General features: G+C 43.0%; 1 protein-coding gene across 2 annotated transcripts in view; it reads left to right on the forward strand.

The window, feature by feature from the left end:
• PAH (phenylalanine hydroxylase) overlaps positions 1-24,116 on the forward strand; it is a 58,407-nt gene extending 34,291 nt beyond the window's left edge. For both annotated transcript variants that reach the window (XM_075938936.1, XM_075938926.1), the window contains 9 exons: positions 3,678-3,745; positions 7,896-8,092; positions 8,499-8,634; positions 10,838-10,907; positions 12,893-12,949; positions 14,883-14,978; positions 16,267-16,400; positions 18,784-18,899; positions 19,554-24,116. In XM_075938936.1, the coding sequence (XP_075795051.1) occupies positions 3,678-3,745; positions 7,896-8,092; positions 8,499-8,634; positions 10,838-10,907; positions 12,893-12,949; positions 14,883-14,978; positions 16,267-16,400; positions 18,784-18,899; positions 19,554-19,597 (918 nt within the window). In that variant the 3' untranslated portion in view covers positions 19,598-24,116. The remainder of the gene's footprint in view (positions 1-3,677; positions 3,746-7,895; positions 8,093-8,498; positions 8,635-10,837; positions 10,908-12,892; positions 12,950-14,882; positions 14,979-16,266; positions 16,401-18,783; positions 18,900-19,553) is intronic.
• The last annotated feature ends 1,714 nt before the right edge of the window (positions 24,117-25,830 follow it).

A 25,830-nucleotide genomic window follows, 5' to 3' on the forward strand; every position in this document is an offset into this window, starting at 1 on the left:
TGGGAACCACTGTACTAGGTAACTCTAGTGGGCCAGGAAGGCACAAAGGTAATTCCCATGACTAGGCTTTCTTGAGAACTAGCCCCTGACATAAATTATATCAGTCTGGAGGCTGCTCTAAAGTAAGCAAATGCGAGCAGCCCCAAACATTATGTCAGCTGGGGATCTGCAGAGCACAGTCATCACAGGCTTATCCACTTTCTCCCAATTACACACAAGCAAAGGATTCTGGGATGCAGTGTCTGGAACAATTTTTTGGCCAGTTTGTGTTTCAAGGACTACAGAAAGTAGACAACCACCATATTCCAATGTGGGAGCATTAAGAGCCCTTTCCCCTTGTATAGTGACTGTAGAGTTGATAGAAACATACATAATATTTGTTAAATGACAATGTTGCACTTGAATGGTCCCTGCTCCAAGAAGCTTGCAATTTAAATAATGACTGTGGATTTGTTTGTGCTAGTGAGCCCACAGACCCTTAAGGTGTTTTTAAGACTCTTCTCGATGCAAAAATACTTTTTATCTTCATCCCCTCCCAAACAACAACTTATTTTCATGTCAAAACACACCGACTTACATGCGGTGCAACAGAAATTGCTGCTATTAGTTTAATTGAGACAGGCTGATTATAAATAAATTACATGTGGTGCAGCAAAAATTGCTGCTATTAGTTTAATTGAGATGGGGTGATTAGTCATTCACTACCTACTGCTTAATCCAGAGTGCGTTGTGTATCATGTACAATGATTCATGATATTCAGTATGGTCAGATGAAAACCAGAATGAAAGAAGATGCAATTGCTTCAGCAAACCGAATCAATAGCCTTCTCATTTGGCGCACTAGGCTACGAGCATGTTGTAAAATGGCATTGTTCTTAAAAGCAAAAAAAGAAATAAAACTCAGGTATTAAAATGAATGAAGCAGCTCAATTTTAGCTGATATTTCCTCTACAGACTCATAAAATCAAAGCGCAACCAGGCATATGGTATAGTAAGGAAGGACAGTAGAGTTTAGGATGCAGCAAGGAGGAAAAAGTAGGAGTAATTCAGTTGCTCTCACTTAGGTAGACATGGGAGCTTAAAATAGGATAAGTGTTCTAAAATTAGGATAATGTTATGCCATTCTAATCTATAAGATAACTTTTCAAATCACCTGATCAATGTGCCATCTAATTTTTTTCCATTTACATGCAGAATAAATGTTATTATGCACACTGAGGCATGTGCAGATGTGTACCACCAATAGAAACACATGCTGCCAGCTGTGGGCGCTCTGCTAATCAGCTGGATGGCATTTCAATCTCTCCTCGGTGCCACCCAAGTGCTCATTTTACAGGGAATATTGCACTTGATCCCTTTTTGTGGTATTAGCACACTTTGGTCTAATACAGCTGTAGTGGATAGCTGGTTATATCACAGTTAATACCAGATCCAGTTTCATCTTTCACTGTGGTGGGGTTAACCAAACTATCATTATTATTTGTATATTGGAGTAGTATCTGGCTGTCTTAAGTGGAACAGGAGTGCCAGGTGCTGTACATACACCCGGTGAGAGACCGACCCTGTTCTGAAGAGCTCACATCATAATTAGACAAGACTAACAAAGGATGAGAGTGTGCAGTGTTGTGGTAGCTGTATCAGTCCCTGGATATGAGAGAGATGAAGTGGGTGATGGAATGAATGCCTTTGATGGAACCAACTTTGGCTGGTGGAAGAGACACGCTTTGGAGCTCATGCAGAGCTCTTCTTCAGGTGAGGGCTGAGCCTCTCTGGTTAGATGAGCCTTGTGAGTCATAAGGGGTGAAATTTGTAGCAAGTCTGTATGCAGGAATTTCTGGGAGGGTGCTTTTTTGTAAATGTGGATCACAAGGGTGTGAATGCCCCCCCCCCCCCCCCATGGTTCCCGAAGTAAGTGGGGAAACAGCTCCAGCCTTCCCCCAGCCAGCCAGCCAGAGCATGCTTACTTGGGGAACCATGGGGGGGTGCTTTTGCACCCTTCGCACACACCCCCGCATACAGGCCTGTGTTACTTGCATGTGTGGGGTAGCTATGCCTCTGTGTGCACACACCTTGCGTGGGCACGAGTGAAGTTCTAGTCCAGTGGTCACCAACCAGTAGATCAGGATCTACTGGTAGATCTTGGAGTATCTGACAAGTGATCCTGACCCGTTTGGCCAGGAGGCTCTCAAGTGCCAGCACTTCAGCTGATCCTCTCAGCACCGCCATGCTGCTCCTGCCCTCTGCCTTGGAGATGTCCTCCCACCCCCAGGAATCTCCTGCTTGCAGTGCAGGGCACTGGAAAAAGAGTAGGGAGCTCTGATGTAAGGGTGCCCCTCTGCCCACGCTCTACCCCATCTACAGAGTGGCAGGGATGGAGTTTTCTGGCTGCTTTTGGGAGTGGTGAAGGGCCAGGTTAAGGGTCAGTCTGCCTTAGCGCCCTGCAGCACCACCAAGTAGCCACCTGTGGTAAGCAGTGCCCCGCTGGAGCCTGCACTCCAACCCCAGCCCCAGTCCTGAAACTCTCCTGCCCCCCCAAACCACTGCCCTAGCCCTGAGTCCCCCTGCACCCAAACTCCCTCCCACAGCCTGCACCCAAATCCCCTCTTACACCTCAACTCCCTACCTCAGGCTCAGTTCAGAGCCCCTCCCACACTCCAAATCCTTTACCCCAAGACCAGAGCCTGCATCCTCCTCCCTTGCAACTCAACCCTCTGTCCCCAGTCTGGTAAAAGTGAGGATTGGGGAGGATGGAGTGAGCAGGGATGGGGGCAGAAAGGAGGTAGGGCAACTGTATTTGGGTTTGAGAGAGATCCTAGCTTGCACTTAAATGCAAAAAGGTGATCTCATGCTTGAAAAGGTTGGAGACCACTGCTCTAGTCTACTCTCTTCTGTGAGATCCCTGCTTGGCAGCATGCAGAGAACTGGAGGGCTGTGTCTACACTGAGCCACTTATTCCGGAAAAGCAGCCGCTTTTCCGGAATAAGCTGTGAGCTGTCTACACTGGCCCCTTGAATTTCCGGAAAAGCAATGACGATCTACTGTAAGAAATCAGCTGCTTTTCTGGAAAAACTATGCTGCTCCCGCTCGGGCAAAAGTCCTTTTTCCGGAAAACTGTTCCGGAAAAGGGCCAGTATAGACAGCAGGGTAGTCTTTTCCGCAAAAAAGCCCCGATTGCGAAAATGACGATTGGGGCTTTTTTCCGGAAAAGCGCGTCTACATTGGCCACGGATGCTTTTCCGGGAAAAGGGCTTTTCCGGAAAAGCATCCTGCCAATGTAGACGCTCTTTTTCCAGAAATACTTATAATGGAAAACTGTTTCGTTTTAAGCATTTCCGGAAAAAGGTGCCAGTGTAGACGTAGCCGAAGAGGCAGGAAATGAGCAAGGCTGGGAAATTGCCGCTAAATGGATTCTCTTGTCTCTCTCCCATACCCTCTGGTGGGAGGATGTAAAGAGCTTGCATTTGCTATTTCAGCAAAGCAGTCATTCAGCCTAGGAAGCAGTGTTCCCTGCCTGCCCTTGTGTGCTTGGTGTCCATACTGAGGCCTGAGATCTTGATTTTTAGCCTAAAATCACTTTTCTGTTGCCTCTGAATTCAGTGTCAAAGCTCCCACTGTTTTCAGAACCCTGCGTTGTTCCCACTAAGCAAGAGGAGTACATTTGAACTGTTTCCTCCTAGGGTTTCAAAGATCCTGTTTACCGGGCCCGGAGAAAGGAGTTTGCAGACATCGCCTACAACTACAGACAGTGAGTATGCACCACACGGACGGGAGAGAAACCTGTCCCACAAGCGAATGCTTCTAAAGCTGTCACTGCCCTTTCATGATGGCCGCCACAAATTCTTTTCAGGGATTTCTTTTTTGCTGTTGGCACCTTCTTTCTTGGTGTGTGTTTCAATTTTCCTATAAATGCATTTATCTAAAATTACAGCAAAACAAAAGTAAATTGCTCAAGGCGGACATTCAAATGAGAACATGCCCCTCCTCCCCCCAGCACCAGTCTTTGTTGTCTAATTATACAACAGTATCACATGCTACTACAAAGACCTGAGCACTGAATAATGCAGCTTCTGGTGTTCTCCATATTAAACAGTGAAGAAGGGGAGAGTGTATATAATTTACATTAAAGCAGGAGCTGCACAAACTATTAAAATAATGAATAACGTATGGTCCTCTTGTGAATCTAACGCTTATTACGCTACTTTTATCATGCCTGATCCAGCTGCACTGAGCAATTTAGGTTCTCGTTTCACAAGCAAAATAAACAAATGAAGCTTCCGCAGTATGAACTTCATTTTGGGTTTTTTTTGTGTGTGTCTTTCTCTGTTCATGGTCAAATTTGAATGACAGTAGGAACTAAATCTCTCCCCCAAAGTCATTCACACGTTTATATCATGCCTAACAGACCCAGTCCTTGCAATCATGGTAAAGCTCTCTTTGATTTCAAAGGATCAGACCACGTGGTGCATGATTTTTAAATCATCACCACCACTACTACTACTATTTTACTTACATTATTATGCAGGCTGTTGTACAAACACAAGACTAGAAAGCCAGTCCCTGCCCCAAAGAGCTTACAATCTAAGTTACAAGAAAAAAATGCAACCTGATTGTTTAATTACTTGAAAGGAGTCAAATAAATCAGAGAGGAACCCAGTTGTTGTGTGGAAAGTTTGGGTAAGCCTATCTAGCCAGGTTCTGATCTTACTTACAGAAGTGCACCCCCACTTACAACAATGTGGAATGGTGGCCTTTGTAATCGAAAGCAGAATTTGTCCCTTAGTTTGCAGACTTTAGCCAAACTTTATATAAAAATAATAGACCAAGTGTCAAAAATAGCTATCATCAAACAAGTGAGGAAGTTGAGACTCCACAGTATTACTAAGATGTGTCCATATCAAAGAATAAACAAGGCTGGGATTTTAAGTGCTTACTTCATATTCTATCAGGCGTTCATAAGCTTCACACTTTTAAATTTTAGACTAATAATAGAACAGTGACAAGATGTCAAAGAAATTTGACACTTTTTTATGTTTCACAAAGAGAAACGGGTACCACGTACAACCCTCTGGCCTCACCCTGGGCCATCTCTCCAGGCCACCTGGTACCTCACCTTCAGACCCTGAGCCCTGCAGAGACGCCCTGTGACAGGTTCTGCAGAGGAGTAAGAAACAGTGCTGTGGAGACAGCTGAGTTCCCATCTATCTAGGGGCAGATTCAAGGCCCTGTAAACTCAGAGTTTGCTAGGGGTAATGAGGAGGTTGGGCCTTTAAAGGGTAACTATGTAATTCCAGTGCTGTTAAGTCTAAAAATCAGCTACAAGAAGTGGGAGGTGATGACGTGATTCACACTCTCCTTGTCTCTGTTCTTTTGATCTCAATCCCCCACATCGCTTTTCCCCTGGCTTGTCTTTTCTGCCCATATCTGCTGCTTATTTGACTCTTTCCTCTCCTTTGCTCCTTTTTCTTGTTTTCATTTTACTCTTATCCTTCCCCAGCTTGAAGTCCTACTTCCCTGCCTTCTCCCCCCCTTGCTTTTGACTCCCCTTTCTCTTGCTTCCTTCCCTTGCCCCTGCCCTATTGATCTCTCGGACCTTTTGACTGAGATTTGAAAGTGCACTAAGCCTCAGCTTCCTTCTCCAGCTCTGGGAAGATGTCCCAAAGATTAATTAGGAACAGTGAGCACTGTAGGAACAGCAGTGGTCCCCCAGCAATCTTAATAATTCAAGCCCATGTTTAAGGCTCCATAGATCAAGGAGGACTGATTCACACAAGCAGAAAATTGCAGAGTTACTGGCGAGCTGCCCCCAGGCCAAAGTTAAAATGAGAGAGTGGGAGGCAGTGGGGTATCATTAGAGTTTAACAATGAATCTCTGGGCTTAGAAAGCCCTAGCATTATTCCAGTAGAGCTGCTAACCCTGCTAAGTTGCTTAAAACCCTTTGATTTTTAAAGGCTGAGGGATTCACCTACGGCCTTTTTTCTTTATTGCTAAGGAATCTTCCTCCTTCAGATGAATTCCAAGGCGATAGGAATTGAAGGGCCAAATTTATGGTTCATGGGGCCTAGCTCTCTTCACTTCAGCATGATCTGCATGCAAAAGTGATGGAGGCAGAACTTGACTCAGGATTATTCATTTGTTCAAATTAAGTGTACCAAAATCTGCATTCAGTGGTAATTAGGTGAATCTCCAAGATGCTTAAACTGGTTAGATCTGTGCATTGCCAGAACGGGTGTTTTCCTGGCCACAGATGGAACTTCAGAACAAATCAATAGGCATCAAAGAGTACAATCTCCTGCACATCAAGAAAGGAAAACAAATGAAAGACAGCAGTCAGTGAACTCTACTAGCAGATCATCATCAGCAGCAACAAAAGAAATACTGTTTATTTTTGATGTAGTAGTACCAAAAGGCTGCAACTCAGAGCAGGGCCCCATGGGGTCAGACAGTAAACAAACACAGAAGAGACAGCCTCTGCCCTTTAGCCCTGGTCTACACTAAGGGTATGTCTACGCTACATGAGTCCATCGACGGAGCCATGTAGATGAGCTTTGTAGACATAGCAAAATGAAGCGGCGATTTAAATAATCGCTGCTTCATTTACATCAAAGTGGGCTGCTGTGCTGTGCTGATCAGCTGTTTGGCGGCACAGCATGGTAGTCTGGACGCTCAGCGGTCGACATCAAAAGCCTTTGTCGACCACCCCGTTATGCCTCGTGGGATGAGGTTTACCTGGGCGGTCGACAAAGGCTTTTGATGTCGACCGTGGAGCATCCAGACTACCGCGCTGTGCCGCCAAACAGCTGATCGGCACAGCGCGGCATCCATTTTGATGTAAATGAAGTGGCGATTATTTAAATCACCGCTTCATTTCCCTATGTCTAGAAACCTCATCTACATGGCTCCGTCGATGGACCCATGTAGTGTAGACATACCCTATGGAGTTATTTTAAAATAACAAGTGGATCATCCACACCACTAAGCATATCATTTCAAAATAATGGGCTGGTTATGTTGAAAAAACTCCTGCTTTCCATGAGGAATGACGCTTATTTCAAAATTATTATTTCGAAATAGCGGTAGTGTGGATGCTGCTATTTCGAAATAACTACTCCCCAGAATCATTCAAAGTAATTATTCCCTAGTGCTTCCTGGTGCTCTAAGTCAAGGAAGCATGTCCATGTTTAGGGCACGTCTACATAGCAGGGCTAAACTTGAAATAAACTATGCAACTTGTGCTATGCTAATTGCATAGCTTAAGTCAAAATAGCTTATTTTGAGTTTTGGTGCTGTCTACACAGCAATTATTTTGAGATAGAGCACTCTTCCCCCGACTTCCCTTACTCCTCATACAATGAGGGATACAGAAGCCTGAGTAAACAGTCCTCTAGCTTGACATTATTTCGACATTATGTCGAAATAACTGCTTGTATGTAGACGCGGGCTGAGTTATTTTGGAAAAACATCAGTTATTTTGAAATAACACTGCTGTGTAGACATATCCCAAGGGAGCCTGCTTAGGGCTAATTTGGAGGCTTCCCCATAGTGTGGACATGCTATTTCAAAATAGTTATTTCGGGAGCCGTATTTCAAAATAAGTTATGTTGAAATAATTTCCTAGTGTAGACATGCCCTAAGAGCATACAGTCTAAATGACAGCATCTCTCTGCTGTATTTAGGAAAGCTATTCCAGATGTACAGGCATGCGAGTGAGAAGAAGATCAGGCCCCTTGTTTTCACTCCTGCTGTGTACTCAAAGAGGGATTCTCATCACCCATATCAACTCTTGCCCAGCTCCGAGTGGGAGGCACAGATGCGGGTGACACAAGCCACTTCTTCATATTGCTGGTTTAAGGTGTATCCCTTTCATTCTGGATTAAAAATGCTCTTTGCTTTACAGCGGGCAGCCTATTCCTAAAATGACTTACACCGAGGAAGAAAAGAAAACATGGGGCACAGTCTTCAGGGAGCTGAAGACTCTCTATCCAACTCACGCTTGCTATGAACACAACCACGTGTTCCCGCTACTGGAAAAATACTGTGGTTACCAGGAGGATAATATTCCCCAACTGGAAGACATTTCAAATTTCTTGCAAAGTATGTTAAAGTATTAAAACAGCCTGATAGAGAGGAAGGATGGCCCAGCTGTTGGGGTGTTAGCCTGAGACTTGAAAGCCCTAGTTTAATTTCCTTCTCTTCCATTACTCTCTGTCTCACTGCCCCACCTATGAAATATGGGTAATAGTATCTCTCCCCTGCATCACATACACCTTATAGGCATGAGTCGAGGATGAATCTATTAAAGACTGTGGAGGCACAGAGATATTATGGTGATGGTGACCATGTAAGTACCTTGAGCAGAGAGTTTTTCATTATTTGGTACTCACACTTATAATGAAGAGAGAAAATGATGCAAAGCTTTGTCCAGTTCCCAGGACCCAAAGGAGAGGCGTAAACCAGCTCCAATAGACTTTTTAAAAAAGGAACATTTCTCTCTCTAAAGGCTGCACTGGATTCCGCTTACGCCCTGTTGCTGGTCTGCTGTCTTCTCGGGATTTCCTGGCTGGTTTGGCATTCCGAGTGTTTCACTCTACACAGTACATCCGCCATGCATCTCGACCAATGTACACCCCAGAACCGTGAGTACTTTGCCACTGAAGGTAGACAAGGCTGTGTAAGTTGCTGTAACCATGCAGTCGGGTTAGTAAATAATAATCACATTTAATACTATTAATAATACACATATCCTCATACCAGATAACTACCCTGTGCCCTATTGAGGTATCGCCATTGAATTTGCTCTCAGATGAACATTTTAGAAGGGATTTAGTCTAGTTGGCGAGACAGTGTAGATCTGTCTGTGTGAGCTGCCCCTTCTCTGCTAGCTCTTCTTCAACTGAACGGTTTCACTGACTGTCACAGATCTCTTATTCCTCCTTCTTGCCACATTTACGTTCCTTTATGCCTTCTCTTCTCTTTTCATCTCCATCTTTAATTCTGTGTCTCTCCATTTTTCCTTTGGTTTTGTTAACTCTACACAACATTTATTCTCTTTCTCTTTCTCTTTTTAAAGATTGTTTCTCTCCCCCCCCCCATTTCTCCTTTCCCCTTATTTCTTTGCTTCCTACCCCTCTCCTCATGTCCTTCTTTCCCTTTGTTTCCCCTGCCTCATGTTTCTTTCTTCCCTCTTTCTTGCTTTGTCTCTTTCTAGCTGAAATTTGTCTCCCCCTCTCACACAAAACCTTCCTTCCACTCCACCTTGCATTCAAATTGGAAGTAACTTCACAATCCCTCAAGAGCCATTACTCCAATCCCTGCTCTGGAATAGCGGAAACAAACTTTGTGCTCCCTTTTGACAGGGGCTTGGGGCCACTAACACATCATAATTGCAGGCCCACTGGCTACCTCCCTGTCCCAAGCCTGCACTCCTCCATTTCCCTCCATGTCAGTTGATGCGGAGCCCTGCACAAGCTTGCAGTATTCCCCTGCATGTCTATTCAGTAGCCACCCACCTGTTGAACAGCAGAGCTATACTGAGTGTCTTCCACAGCCTCTGTGCTGCCTGGAGAATTTCAACCTTCTCCAGGACCGTCCAGAGATTCAGGGGGCCTGGGGCAAAGCAATTTTGGGGGCCCCTTCCTGGCACTCCCTGTCTCAGACCTCAGACTTCAGACAGTCTTGTGGGGCCCCTGTGGGGCCTGGGGCAAATTGCCCCACTTGCTCTCTCCCCCCCCCCCCCCCCCCGGCGTGGCCCTGGCCTTCTTGCTCTTTCCTTCCTATTCTACTTTTCTCACCCTCCCAGCCCTTTCTGTCAGGCATTTGGCAAAGCTGCACACCCCCTCACCACTTCCTCTCTGTCTTTCCAACTACCAGCATTCCCTCACCCCACTTTACCTGAAACACGTGTTCTGGCCACCTGAGAGCTTTAAGCACAAGAATGGCTGCTCTAGCAGACTGCCACATCTGTAGGAGCATGAAGGAAAGTCTACCAGAGGGAAGCTGCAGCAGCGCAGGAAGTGAGTTACCACAGGCCAAAGCAGGCTTGGCCAGGAAGATTCCAAAGTTCATCCCCTCAACAGCCAGGCCAGCTGGCTTCCTGAGGGGGCACATGATAAACTCAAGCTGCCTCCTACTCCTATGGCTGAAAAGTCCATGTGAAGGTAGCAGCACCAGCCCAGCCTCTCCTGCTGCTGGGTGAATTCCCTCTGGGATGCAGGGAGGTATAGCTTACTCCTGCAGTTGTTGTCTTCAGTGGACCTGTCCCAGGAAGTCAGAGAGAGTGATGTTCATCCTGTGCCAACGACTAGCACAAAGCCTCTGTACTTATTTTGTGGGGCTTCAATGCTGTGCAGGCCTTAAGCTGCTTCTCTGTGCAGAGCTGAATATACAGGGTATATTTTATTTAGGGCCAAGATTAGCTTCACTGTTCTTTTCTCATCTGTCAGCAGTGATTATTGTTAACCGAATGGAAAGGGAGAAGGGTCTGGGTAGTCAGGACATTAGCCTAAGACTTGGCGATCTGCTCCCAATTCACTGTTCCACGACAAAGTGCTTGTGTGACCCTGGGCAAGTCACTTAGCTTCCCGGGTTTTAGCGTCCTTTTGGTGAAATATGGGAAAGAGCATTTCCCTTCCTCACAGGCTGCTGTGAGCATCAATTTGTTATAATTGTGATATAATAATGTGGGCTCCAGAAGTACCAAAGACAGAAATTCCTTTCTCTCTGGATCTTGAGCATTTCTCTCTAATGTGGTTTCTCCTCTTTACACCTGGAGAGACTCTGACACTTGTGTGGCTACACATTTTGCTGAAATAAAGTTAATTCATGGCTTATTTTCTCTAGTGATGTTTGCCATGAGCTCCTAGGACATGTGCCTCTGTTTGCTGACCTTAGCTTTGCTCAGTTTTCCCAGGTAAGGGCATGCATCACTCAATCACTGTAACTTAAGATGCTAAAAACGGGATAATTGAGAATACTAATAAAGGGTTATGGAGCTTTTAACTTCTAACTTATTATTTCAAATCCTGTTGAGCCCAGGTGAGTCAGTTTCCCATGTAACAAGTATGTATTATCCATGATGTTCAGCAATCTATGTGAAAAGGTCTAATTTTTTTATGGACAGGTAAACAAAAATATAAATTGTCATTAATTGGCTGCTGCTTTGGCAGATACAACAAAGTTGCTAAGAATTGAATGGGCATAGAAAATGCACTCTCCTGTCTCCTAGGGTATATCTAGACTACAGGCTTTTGTCGACAGAGGCTTTGTCGACAGACACTGTCGACAAAGCTTCTGTTGACAAAGAGCGTCTAGACTACATCCAGTTCTGTTGACAAGGCAAGCCGCTTTGTCGACATGTGAGTGTAGATGCAAAGAAAAGTGTAGATGCAATAACGCCTTCTGGCGACAGAAATCTGTTGACAGAAGGCGTTATTCCTTGTAGAATGAGGTTTACCACCGTCGACAAAACTGCCGAGTTCTTTTGGTGTTATGTCAACAGAACTCAGTAGTAGTGTAGATGCAAGTATAGTTTTGTTGACGAAAGTCCACTTTTGTCGACAAAACCCTGTAGTCTAGACATACCCCTAGAGGCAACCCAATCAATCAGAGTTGAAGCATATTGACCAATTGTTATGCAGAGTATGAAATATAATTTAACATTTTGCTGTACATACATTTAAGTAGGATCTGTTTTATTTTTATTTTTTAAATACTTAGTCTCAGTTTGCACAGAAAACCTTAGTATATGCAAAATATAGATTTTATTTGTGTGTAGTTTTGGTATTTATAATCCATATTCCTTGTAACAGGCTGATAATGTTTGCTAACAGCCTCTAGGTGCTAATGCTGCTCAGAAAGGGTTAAATGACATCTGTTACCCCACCCTTATATACAGGCACTTGAGTGACTTGGGTGGGGAGGAGCTGAGCTGAGGTGAGGTAAGATTGGAATCCTCACAGCTGTCAAACTTGATGGAGAAAATCTGAGCTGAATTTTGTATTGTTAATTTGTAACTTCTCCTTTAATCAAGCCAAGGAAAGGATTGAGTTTTTGGCGATCTTCACTGCAATGTTTGTGCATAAAGATAGCTAAGTCAGTGTAAATCCTAGTTGAAACAAGGCACAGATAGTTTGTACATTTGTGGAGTAAGTGGAAGATAACCCTGTTGCCTGCATACCCTCACATGTGTGCAACCTGCCACACACCTGGGGTTTACCTTGTCTTGCTATATTGAGGCAAAAGTAACTTGGATTTTATATTAAGCTAGCCTTTTTGTTTTTTGCAGTGAGAACACACCCTTTGACTCTGCAGCATGTTTTTAGAGCAAGTTAGCTTACACACCTGATCATATACATTCTTGAACTAGGCTTGTGGGATTTTCCTCCACTTTGGCTATTTTACAGCCATGTGGATGGCACCATGATTCAAACTCACATTCAGCTCCTGGGATAAGAGCAGGTTCTTAAACACTGTGTTGTTACTACCTGGGACCATTTCACCTGAGCAGATGAGGAAGCTCTTTCCATCAGGGCCCACCAGAATAATGATAAATATGTCAAGTATCTTCTTTGGAGTAAACTTTCCATCCCTTTATTGTAAGGCTCTGCTGGTTGGTTGGTATCAGCCTGATGCGAAGCCGATTGATGTCAATGGAAATGGGCTATATGCCTGGTCCAACGGGTCACACCAGGCAAATGACATTTAGACAGAACTCCTCGTTAACTTGCATGGGGACTTCTGGTTCACAGTGGCTGGTGGCGCATTAGGGGAAGGTGCTCTGTGAACACTAGTGTGTGGCAGTGCTAGGTGGCAATTACAAAGTGAACAATGATTTCAGGTCTATTAAAAGTAATGTTTGCACTAAACCACTTGAAGAACAATGATTTATTGTTGCAGGAAATTGGACTTGCATCCCTGGGAGCGCCAGATGAATATGTTGAGAAACTTGCTACGGTAATTTAATGAATTAGGATGGGATTTTGCAACGCGTTCAGGCCCAGATCTTCTAAAGTTATATACACACCTGATCTCCATGGATTTCAGTGAATGAGGTGCCTCAATACTGTTCGAAGATCTGGGATGATGTTCTGGCCTAATTCTGCTTCCATTGAAGTCAGTGGTGTGATTCCCATTGACGTTAGTGGAGGCAGAATTAAGCCAATGATAGGCACATTGGAAAACCGCACCTGCAAACACTTGCCTTAGCAGAGAATGTGAATGCTTATCCTATCAAAGCCTTATTGGCATTAGAATTGTGATTAAATATGAAGGACCAGTGGGACACTTCCTGGTAAGAAGATACTGCAGTTACTTCATTTCTCCAGCAAATAGGTGGGACAAAGCAGCTTTGACAGTTGTTCTACCTGCCAAAGACCATGCTCTTCCCCCCTATTATAAAAATATCTCCCTGTGGTGTCAATGGAAGTTCCTCAGATCCTGCTGTGGGAGAACTGGGATCCAGAACTCTGTGAACTCCTGCTGAAGGGCAAGCTGCATTCTTTCTAGCTAAAGCAGCATACGTAGGTTTGGCAGAACTCCATTTTTAAAAATTAGTATTTTTGAACATTTTTTTTCTATTTTTAGCCATTTAAATTTTCATAGTTGCACAACATTTTGGTTTTTAAACTTTTTTTTTTCATTTTTATCTATTTAGATGTTCATAGATTTGGGAAATAATGGGAAAGGGGACAGACAATAATTATATAATGACAGTAATAGACATTAGACTTCAAAAAGTGAAAGCTTGAGAATGATTATAACGCAAATTGTGAACATCGCATGTCAAAATGTACAAAGTAAATATTCCTAAATCAAACTGCAGCAAGTTCTCAGGAAGCATATTTCTTACTTCACTAATATGTACGTGTCATTGTTATCTATGAAAATAATTTTTCTTTGGTTAGTGCATGAAATTGATGTTTACCAACCTTTTGTAATAAAAATCAATTTCTTCCAAGTATAACCATAAGTAGTCGTCATCAAGGTTCTGCTATTGAAAGTTGTTAACAATCTATTCTCTGTTCCTCTCACCTGTCTCTAATAGCTTGATGCCCTAGATGTGAAATAGGAAACATAAAGTGTGTCACTGAAGCTATGTCTACACAATGAGTTTTGCTGGAAGAGGCAATGCAAATGAAGCGCAGATTAACATTTTCTCACACTTCATTTGCATACTCTCTTCTAATCCATTTTTGCAGTAGGGGTTTTTGTGAAAAAACAGGCAGTGTGGACGTTTCCTTTTTGCGCAAAAAAACCCTTTTCCCACAAGATCGGTATACCTCTTTTTTTGAGGCATAAGGAAAAAGGGGTTTTTACGCATAAAGGAAATGTCCACACTGCTCGTTTTTGCTCAAAAACGGATCGGAAGAGAGTATGCAAATGAAGCATAAGAAAAATGCTAATCCACACTTCATTTGCATTGCCTTTTACCACAAAATTCGTAGTGTAGACGTAGACTAAGGGACCAGAGTTCAGCATATGTCAATGACTGACAACCCGTATAACAATCCATTTCTCTTTCATGTAGCTTTATTGGCTCTGTTCTGCCAACAAACATAAAAGTAGTAAAAACTAACTTCTTCTGTCAGGCACATAACCAGCTCTGAATACACACGTTGGCTATTTTGATGGTTTGAATAGAACATAAGTCAAACACAGACCTAGTGCTGACCCTCTTCAAAGGGGTGAATTTAACTGAGAGAGGGCAGATCTGTTGAGTAAAGAGGAAGCATTTTTAAATAGTTATTTAAAGCATTTAAATCATAGCTACACTTAAACTAAAAAGTTTCTCTAGGAAATGTAAGTTCCAAACATTTAAAAATCAGTGCCACTTGGTCAGATTTTTTTGCAGCAAGGATCATCTATTTCTGTCTAATTTTTGTGCTAGGTGTATTGGTTTACAGTGGAATTTGGACTCTGTAAAGAAGGGGATTCAATAAAGGCCTATGGTGCTGGGCTGTTGTCTTCATTTGGAGAGTTGCAGGTTTGTTCTCAACATCATGTCATTACTAGCTACATGATTCATGTTCTTTTTTTTTTAATTATGTTTCTTGTGTAAATGTCACTGTATGTTCACCTACTACTGTACGTCCAGAGTTTTTTAAAGCACTGTAATTAATTACAGCCATATGTAAGGACATATATCTAGAAAGAAGGAATGCAGGTTATTCTTACCAGGTTCAGAGAAAAGTCATGAGAATGATGAAAGGACCGGAAAACATGTTTTAGAGCAGAGATGCCCAAAGTGGAGGTGCAGCCCCAGGAAGGCACAGGCAGCCCCCATAGGGATGGGGAAGGAGAACCATCCAGTTCCTCCCTGCCCCCCAGTTCTGCTCTGAGCCCAACCCCATCTGCCTCCATGGCTCCCATTCTCCACCTTGGTGAAGTTCTGCTTTTGGCCCCACGCCAGCTTCCAGCCTGGGGCCAAGATGGAGGGCAAGGTCAGGAGCAGAACCACACCTGGTCATGGGTCTGGCTGCCAGCCCCAACCGCAGCTCATCTACAGCTCCATTCCTACCCCGACCACTGCTCCTGGCTAGGCCCTGCTCTCAGCCCCAGCCCGATCTGCAGTCCCAGCCTCAGCCCCCAGACACCATCTATGTCCTCCCCTCCTGGAGCAATATCCCAACTCCTTGCAGAGGGCACAGACAAGTGGAAGGGGTGATGTGACCCTCGAAAGTTTGGGACCTGGTGCTTTATAGGTTGGGTTTCTTGAGTCTGTTTAAAGTATCAAAAAGAACTGGTGAGTTGACAGTCTTTTAAGTATCTACAGGGAGAACAAATATTTGGTAATGGTTCATTCAGTCTAGCAGAAACAGGTATAACAGGATCCAATGCCTAGAAATTGAAGTTAGAGAAATTCAGACTGGAAATAAGGTACAGAATCTAACAGTGATGGTAGTTAATCATTGGAACAACTTACCAGGGACTGTTCCAATGACCATCATTAGCCATTAATATATCAAGATTGGATTTTTTTTTTCACTAAAACAATCTGCTCAAATTCAATGGCTTGTGTTAAATGGAAGGGCTGGCTTAGAATCTGTGAATCTTTGTTGTGAACAGAAGTCATTTCATAAATGTGACATTATATTCTTTTGGGGCCTGCTCCTCCTCCTTTGAACTCTATGGTCCAATTCCTTCGGACATCAGTGGGAGGGTGAGCAGGTCCCGAATAACTGAAGGTGTGTGTGTCTGTAACATTATTTTCCTCTGTTATACCAACATAGCTGCTTTTTCGATGAAAGCAATCTCTCGCTCTTTCCATGCAGTACTGTTTATCAGATAAGCCTGAAATTGTCCCCCTTAACCTGGAGAAGACTGCAGTGCAGAAATACTCTGTCACGGAGTTCCAGCCTGTTTACTATGTTGCTGAAAGTTTTAAAAATGCAAAGGAAAAAGTAAGGTAAAATAATCATTTCTATTATAGGCAGTGTCTTACACACACCTCCCAGAGGCCTTTGTGGACCTCTGCCATGTTCTTCAAAGTCTTGATAGTTAAGACATCTGGTTTGGCTTTTCAAAGCTTCTTTGAGCTTTTGCTCTGCATAAGGAGACTGTTGGAATGTGTTCTGTTGTCAGCTTGATAAGAACTATCAAGAAGTCTTCAGTTTGTCTCAGAAAAGTTCTGACAAAGGCAGTGATGCTACTCTGCCAATCACATCCTGGGAAAATCCTTTCTAGGGATGAGAAAGGAGTGCAGTCTGTGTGCCCAGGCAAGCCTGGACTTCTTGTAGTTGAGGTTAAGAACAAACAACTCTCTGGGCCATGTTCTCCTTTCAGAACAACTATTATTTTCTGGTTCTGCTCAGTAGCTTTATCAGTTGCCCAAATCTTTGCCCCTTTTATTCCAGAATGAAAACCCTGAACACTAAAAATAACAATTATTTGTATTATTTATCTTACACCTCATGTATGTATGACCAGTTGGGGCTTTACACAGATATAAAATAATTGCCTGTTTCTCTCATGGGGCTATCACATTCTGGGGTGCAATCTAGACCAAAGAGAGGTTGTGTCATTACCTGCCCTGTAACTATGGATAGCTCACAATGCTTTGCTCTTGTAGCTCCCAATCCAGGCCACTCACAGACAATCAGGACTGCATTAAGACATGCTGAGGCCCTAAAGTATGGCAAGTTTGAGAGCCCCCATTGCATTACTAAAAATGTGTATCATTCTAACAGAAAGGACAATGAAAATACAAATAATAAAGTTTTATATTTGCATATATACTAGTACATGGGGGGGATGCAACTAAAAACTAGTAATTGTGTTAGTATTTAGAGGCCCCTCATAATGTGAGACTCTAAAATGTACCTTACTTAGCTTATGCATAAATCCAGCACTGCAAACAGCCTACCACCATGAAGCTTACACCCTAAGCTTGCGTCTGACAAAATGATATTTGCCAACAAAAGCTTATGCCCAGATAAATCTTGTTAGTCTTGAAGATGCCACAGGACTCCTCATTGTTTTTGCAGACAGACTAAGACAGCTACCCCTCTGAGACGTGACACCCTGAGCTCGTGTGTGTACAGCTACAGCTTTGATCCTGTCAGTAATACTCCAGTCACACTCTGGCTTCAATCAGCTCTGGTTGCTAATTTCAGGGTGACTCCAAGACCCTCCCAGTTCCAAATTTTTTCCAAAAATGTATATTCTGGACTGTCCAGCCCTCTCCTGGACAGTATGGATGTTAAAGGTCTGTTGTCCTGGTAAAGTCAGCTATTTTAACTGGAGTTACCAAACAGATCAGTTGTAGAGTTGCCAGATGGTTTCACAAAAAATACTGACCCCCGCCAAAAACAAAAACAAAAACAAAAACAAAAAATACCAGGAAAAAATTCTGTTGAGCAAAAAAAAAAGGACCTAAGCCAAAATGTAGTTGTGGCCCCTTTAATTTCTGGGCCACTTCCCCCTCTCCCTCCGCCCCCAGCAGCCTGAGCTGGGAAAAACAGAAAATACCGGACATTTTAGATGTCCAGTATTTTCTGAATTTTTTTACTGGATGGAAGGTGCAAATACCAGGCTGTGTGGTTCAATACCAGACACCTGGCAACCCTAATCAGTTTAAACACAGCACTGGGTTGTTCAGATTAAAAATAAAACAAGTTTATTAACAAAAAAAGTGACTTAAAGTATTGGGTACTATGGTTACAAGAGAAATAAAGGTAGAGCTTCCCTCCCTTCCCCAGCCCCAACCTGCCTGCTCTGGGGAAAGTCACAGCAGCCTCTCTGGTTTCAAAGACACTTTTGATATGCCCCATGCAGGTTCCGGGGCCCAGTAATCCAGCCCTGGAACCTGCATGGGGCATATCAAAAGCATCTTTGAATCAAGAGACACATTTTGGCAGCAGCTGCAGCCCCAGGCCCTTTTAAATTGCCAGGCTTCTGGGCAATGGCCCCTTTCCCCCCTCACTGGCAGCAGGGCTGGGCCAGAATGAAAGTATATTCTAGTGATCCCTGACTGGCTTTACAGAATCTTGGAGACAGCTGTCAGAAGTTAGACCAGCCCTTAGGTTGCTCTGATGCATGTCAAGTTCTACAACTCCAGGAACAGTAGAGGTGGATCAGGGGATCATGTTCTGCATTGGGAATAGGAAAATGGGGGTTTAAAGTCTAGGAAATGCTGACACATGCTCACTGGCCTGATCACAGAGCAGGTCTTCAGTTAGTTTACCCCTTTGGCTTCCCTATCTTTCACATCAATAAAAGCTCCACCAGACGTAAAGGAGTAGGTTATTTAAAAAGTTGTTTTCATAAAAATATTTGTCTTTCTTCTTCAGGAAATTTGCTGCAACAATCCCTCGACCTTTCTCTGTTCACTACAATCCATACACCCAGAGAATTGAGGTCTTGGACAATGCAAAGCAGTTGAAGAACTTAGCTGAATCCATCAGCAGTAAGCAATTGCAGTTTTGTTACCTTAGATTCCTCAAAAGCTCAGACTCAAATGGGGAGAAGTGTTTTTCTCTTGCCTCCTTTGAAGATCTGATCCTCTTTCAAATGGGAATTTGATCAGATCCCATATATTTCCTTGATGGTGTATAAAAACGGCTTCCTAATTTCACCCATACCCTAAAATGGGGCTCACTTTATTGTTTGCTTTTTACATTGGAAATATCACATCCTGATGTTCTTCATTTAGCTGGAGGACTTTGGCAAAGTTTGGAGGCCTGGTTATCACAGGAGGATGGAATTGGAGTTGTGGCCCTGTCTGCCCCAGTAAGGAAATGGGAATATTCACAGCCTTAGTTTGGATTTTCTTTCTTCATTCCAGGCTGAGCAGTTCTTTCTAATTAACTGGCTGGCCTGCTCAGAGCCAGCATCTCTGACCTTACACAACTTTGATAACTGTTACAGCTGCAGGTATAAGGGTTAATTCTGTTTGTGCTCAGGCAAAACTTCCCATTGAAGTTATTGTGCAGACACCTGTATCTTTGGCCTCATTCTGTCAGGGCATGAAAATATGTCTGGGCTGTAGTTGCACTGAAATGTGTTAAACAAGTTGTAAGACTAACAGGACAAACCCTGACTGTTGCTCTTTCCTATGCAGGTGAGATGGGAACTCTTTGTAGTGCCCTCAAGAAGATCAAGTGAAGGTTTTCTCAGAATCCTCTCTTCCAAGAGTGACTTACTGAAGTGACTCTGTGCAAAAGCCAAATATGTTCTAGCTATTTTACATGATCACTTTGTTGCATGTTTATGATACACACGCATGTGCACACACATATATTACTTAATTACTGTAACTTAGCAACAAAGGAGGCTGCTGTGGGTGTCCCTGTGTTCCCTCTGGTTACAGATCATTAGTCTGTTTAAAATTCATCCCAGCCCTGGGTAAGACTATCCATGGCACATCTTTTTTGCCTGAATCCTGGAGACTAGCAGAGGGAGAAATCCTTCTCCACTCACCAAAGTGTGGAGTTTCTGCTCTCCTGGAACCTGGCCCACCAACAGGGGAAGGGAGGGAAGGAGACAATTGCCCCAGGACGTGCAATTCAAAGGGCCCCAAGGCTCCTGGCCACCACTGCTGCTTTTGTCACAGCAATGGCAGCTGGAGCCCCAGGGCCTTGAAATTGCCTCTGGAGCACCGCTCCACATGCCCCTTGAGGTTCTGAGAGCTGGACGGGGGAGGCCCAGCACTGCTGAAGACTGGCTGCCCCTCCTCCGCCCCTTCCGCCTGAGGCCCCACCCTTTCTGGGAGCATGGAGCTGCCTCCCCCCACACCTTGCCCAGGGGCCCACAGAGGCTGTTGGCTCCCCTGCCTGGGACTGCATTGCTCTCATGTTCCAGTGATGAGGTGGCAATGGCTAGCAGCAGATTCATTTGCCCTGCCCCCATCCCTCCTACGTTCCCATCCTCCACAGCCTGCAGCCATGCAGGGCTCCCCTGGAGAGCTAAGCTCTGCATCTCTAGCTAGTACACAGGCTGTGCATGTCCTCCTAAACCTTGTCCCCTACGTTGCAGAGCTGCACCTCTTCCACTACGAATTGGGACCTCTGGATGGAAAAAAGGCCATGGTTTGCCGCCTTAATATGGGGCTTAAGTACGTTGTGTGGGCTCTTTGCACTGGGGTGAATTTTGCTGTAAAAGTTTTTGTTCTGCAAAAGTGACTTCAATTTTACTCAGAGTGGATGCTCAGATTTTACTAATGGAAAATGTTTTCCATATGTTTCTGACTCATCGGTGAAGACTTTTCCTTCGGTGTTAAACTGTTATGTTCATGCCATGTGCAATGTGCTCCCCCAGCTCATAGTCCAAGGGAATAAATTTTCTAGGTCACAAATTGTGTATTTGAACCATCCTGAGCTAAGCAGAGCAAACCAGTGTTTTCCATTAACAGCTTTGCATAATTCTATCAAAATGATAAACAAATTTCAACATGTTATGCAAGGTTCCAAAGCTGCTGAGGGCTTTACAAAACTGATTCAAGAGTTCACAAAATGCAATACCTATTACTGCATCACTTTCCTATTTATATCTTAAAAGCAATGGCTCTTTAATTCAAACAATGACCTTTGAGGAGATACAAAGTATAGCTGACTACTATATTTATACAGCATAATAATAATAATCTAATCTAAGGATACCACTGTGATCGTTTTGAATAGAAGTATATTTATACAAAATGGCATTATTTTGGTGGTTTTGAAGTATCACTTTTTATCACCGTGTCTTTTATTGTGTGGTAATGTCTGTTCAAACTTGTAATGCCTGGCACTTATTTCAAAAGTGAAAGTGACCCATGTTCCTTCTCTTCTAGTCTAGTGATACCCCTTAGGCGAGTGTGTTTACAAAAGGAAGATTCCACCACAGGGCTGAAGTCTTTCAAAGTAATCTCCTCCTGGCTTTCAAATGTTGTTGTTGTTTTTTTGTTTTTTTGTTTTTCAGCTGCTGCTATGAATAACTGTAGAGCAGCATCCATGGTGGTGTTGGGAACACAGGACACGTGGTTTTCTTTATACTGAAGTGGAATTGTTAAAAAGCTTTCACATTAGGGTCTGGTTCTGTGAGGGTGCATCTATACAGCACCTTTGCCTCGAAATAAGCTACGCAATTTGCACTACACAATTTGCACTACACAATTGCATAGCTTATTTTGAGGTTATTTCAAAATAGCTTATTTCAAAATTTGGTGCTGTCTACACAGCACCAAATTTCAAAATAAAGCTCTATTTCAACAAATCCCTTAACCCTTGTGGAACGAGTGTTACAGGGATGTGGGAGTAGCGCACCTGTTATTTCAAAATATATTTTGAAATAATGGGCATGTTTAAAGACATGGAATTGCTATTTGGGGATACTTCAGGTATCCCAAAATAGCCCCACTGTCTAGATGTAGCCTCAGGTATACAGGTGTAGATCTGGAGCGACTCAAATTAAATCAGTGGAGTTACATTGGCTTCAAACTACTGTTAAGTGAGGAGAGAGAACTGACCCTATTCAGTATTTTAGAAATGGATGAAATAAGTTGCAAGCAGATTCTCCTAATAAAAAAATTAAGCTTATGCATTCATTTTAAAATATTGTAAGTTAGTTGCACTTAGAATAGTATTTTTAGTGAATAGCTCAAGAAAGAAATTAACATTTGTAAAACGCCTTTTATTTTCTCTTCTGATAAACATATCCTTTTGCTCTGTAAACACCATACATGTGAATGTTTAGCAAGCCAGTATTAAAACAAATGGTTATGTATGTATAGAACACTTTTTAAGTGGTGTCAGACTATGTGCCAAAAAAAACCCAACTCAATAGTATTTTGGATTTCTGCAGCATCATTCATATAAGAACATGTAAATATTTTTTAAAAAATAACTAAGTATTCTTAGGTACAGGAACCTGTATTTTACAGTCAGGGAAACCAAGGCAAAAAAGGTTACTTGACATGTCCAGGATCTGCTATCCAGCCTGAGGTAAAAATTGTGGACTGAATCTGTTAGTCTAGGTGTTTCTACTTTTCCTATCATAGTGCTATCCAACTACTTAGTATGCTCAAGTATGACTAAACTTCTGACTCCTATAGGGCTATGTCTACACTGCAGGTTCTTGCACAAGAACTGTTTTGCGCAAGAGTGCATCCGCACTGCCATGTGCTTTTGCGCAAGAGATGTGCTTTTGCATAAGAGCGTCCATGGCAACGTGGATGCTCTCTTGCGCAAGAAAGCTCTGATGGCCATTTTAGCCATAGAGTTTCTTGCGCAAGAAACCCCTATTGCCCGTCCACACTGCCTTCTTGTGCAAGAGGGCTTATACCTCCTGAGGAGAGGAATAACTCTTGTGCAAGAAACCCTCCGTTCCAACTCTTTTCTGTACATTTTACTTGAGCAAGAACACGCGTGCAGTGTAGACACTCTGCAAGGGTAGACGTAACCCCAGTCTCATGCCATAACCTGTTCTACCATACTTCTTCCTTCAGTGCTTCTTGTAGAATAAGCTAAAATATTCATGGTGACTTCATTGTTGACTAAGTTTATCAAAAAGTTATGGTGAGACAGGTTTTACAGTATCTGGTTTTCTCAGATCTCCTTGGCCTTTTTCAGCTTGGGCACTGCCCTACTTACAAAACAGAGTCCACCTTATTTGCATTGATAGAAGATCAGCTGTCCATGCTGATAGTAGCTTAGACTTGGTAGCTACCTTCAATAAAGTTGATCAGATGCAGAAACAGAGTGAGAAGGACACTTGAGATTTTACCTTGTTTGCTGTTGATGGTTTAATCTTAAAGGTGAATGTTTAAGTTCTATCAAGGATGTATGGATAGAAGGTCTGGTTAGCATTTAAACTAATCTAAATGAATAATAGTTATACCATATAAATTCATTAGTAATAAAGCCGCTGTATGATCAGGATTTCTGCAGAAATTAGTTAGTGGTTTTGAGATGACTTGTTTATTTTTCCTACAAGTGCCTATAGTTAGCAGTATTAGAGTGGCTTTTTACACTGCTGTATAACCAATTTCTTCTAAGCATATAAGCCATTATGGCTCCATACAGTAGCACTAGTCATGAATTCTATGTCCATATTAGGTAATGACTAGAAACCATATAGAGTGCATTGTCTGTATTTTGAAGCATTTACTTTTCATTTTCAGTATAATGATGGAGAGTGGGTGAATGTGATTATATATCTTCTTTTAGTAGCATTCCTTTAGCAGGTTTTACTCTTGGCACAAAGGTACATCTGAACCAGCACTTACATTGGTGCTTCACTCCAAACAAAACAATTTTACTTTCTTACCATTTATTTTTAGAGCACTGCAAATCCTCGGCTATCTACTTTATATTTGTGGGTGTCCACATCTATGGATGTCAGCACATAAAGCTGCGGCTCATTTTTTGCAGATATGGATGCGGATACAAAATTTTGTATCTGCTCAGGGCTCTCTTTATTTTCATTACATTGAATATGTTCACTGCTTTTTATGAGAACAGGTTATCATGCTCTTTGTAGTGCTAAATAAATACAGCATCAAGTACACATTACCTAGTCTTGCTGAAATAGACATGTAATGTCGTGATTGAGGTACTGATCATAGTGTATGTCTTAAAAGCAATCAGTAAAAATTTGTTTTGCTTTATGCAAATAAAATTGCTGACAATAAAACACATTAACCAGCTGTGACTTGCCTAACCTGGTTTACTGTTATGGAGGCATACTAAAAAGTCCATAGCCAAGGCTGTGCCACAACTTCTCATTAATCAAACAGGACCTTCCTGTCTTTAATAGGTGCCTTTTATAATATAAAGCACTAGAAGATTTACCTAACGTTGCTCGGGTCCTTAACTCAATTAATTTTTGATTTTTGGAAAATAAAATGAAAATGTCCATGCTTTATTTAAACTGTTGCTCTGGGGTGGGGCTGGGGATGAGGGGTTCAGTAGCCAGGCTTCCCCAGGGAGAGAGGACAACCCCAGCCTGCTCTCACTGCAGCAGCTTGGGGCTAAGGGAGAAACACCTCTCCATGACTTCTGTACTTCCGTATCCACCAACTGGAGCAGGTTTATCTACCCCCTGCACTTCCCAGCCAGAATGAGGAATGCAGCAAACTGTGCACTTTCCCTTGCTCCCTGATGAAGAGGAACAGCCCGCAATGTTCCTGTACAACTTGGGGTGCTTCACTCCATCCCAGCACCTGGGGAATGGGTGGTTCAGGGCTGGGATCAGGGGTGAGGGTATCCCCCCAGGCAGCCCCTTTCACCTGCCTGGTAATTCTGTCTCTTTTCTGCATGATTTTATGAGATGCAGTCCCATTCGAGGAACATCCCATTGTCCTAGCACAACCAAACCCTGACCTTGCTTTAAGTTATAATAAGAGGAAGCTGTAGACCAAATTTGGTGGTCCCAGTTCTTACTGTTTAGGTGGAATTCTTCAACAGACAGACAGGCAAGCAGACAGACACACTCTTTCACATATATAGTAGGTGGACACAGCACCTTTGTGATCTGACTTCCTTTTACTGTGGAAACTAATTTAGGCCCCAATCATATAGTCATTTAGGTAGGCCAACTCCCACTGACTTTCGAGAGAGTTTTCTACAAAAGGACTTTGGGTCAGGTCCTCAAACACATTTCATTTTGGAACAAGGCACCTATAGTTTAGAGGATCTGAACCTATATGTCTTATATATATTATTTTCTTGTAAGATGAAACTGAGGTATTCAAAGAAGGGACTGATTAACTACTTGTGGCTGCACCTTTACAAGCTGAGTCCAACGGAAACCTTGACCTGTGTTTGATTTTAAGCTGCCCAGCCAGATTGACACAGAAATATAGGAGTGACATATCATAGAGTCTTCAGCAAGTGACCATCATAATGCTGCATAAATGCTGCTTCAGGAAATAAAATAAATTTCTTAGACCAAAAAAAAAACAAAAACAAAAAACAACCACCTGTCCTCCAGTCAGAGAAATCCAAAGATGTGCTTGAATGATCTAAAAAAAATAAATTTGCAATTTATTTGGGGTGAGAGGGAAATGGGACTGTGTACAGTATCTCTGGCCAGTGTTATAATGAATGTACAGCAAATTGCTTTGCAAGTGAAGTAAGATGATGGTGATTCAAAGTAGGACTCATATACATTCCTATGCTGTTAGCTGGAGCAGGAAGGAGGGGGGGGCTCACCCTAATACTTCTTATAAAATATGGATCTGTGTAAAACATGTAGTCTTCAGCTTTAAAGCAGGGGTGGGGAACCTCAGGCCTGACCCCTCGCTTGCCTGGAGTCAGCCCCCCAAGGCTCAGCATTGGGGAGCCCGCGCTGATGCTCCAGCCCCCCTGCCACACATCTGCAGGGCTGGAGCACACAAAATCTACTAGCTTGGGCCCCCT

The sequence above is a fragment of the Pelodiscus sinensis genome, chromosome 1 (assembly GCF_049634645.1).
Source record: "Pelodiscus sinensis isolate JC-2024 chromosome 1, ASM4963464v1, whole genome shotgun sequence".
Lineage (NCBI taxonomy): Eukaryota > Metazoa > Chordata > Testudines > Trionychidae > Pelodiscus > Pelodiscus sinensis.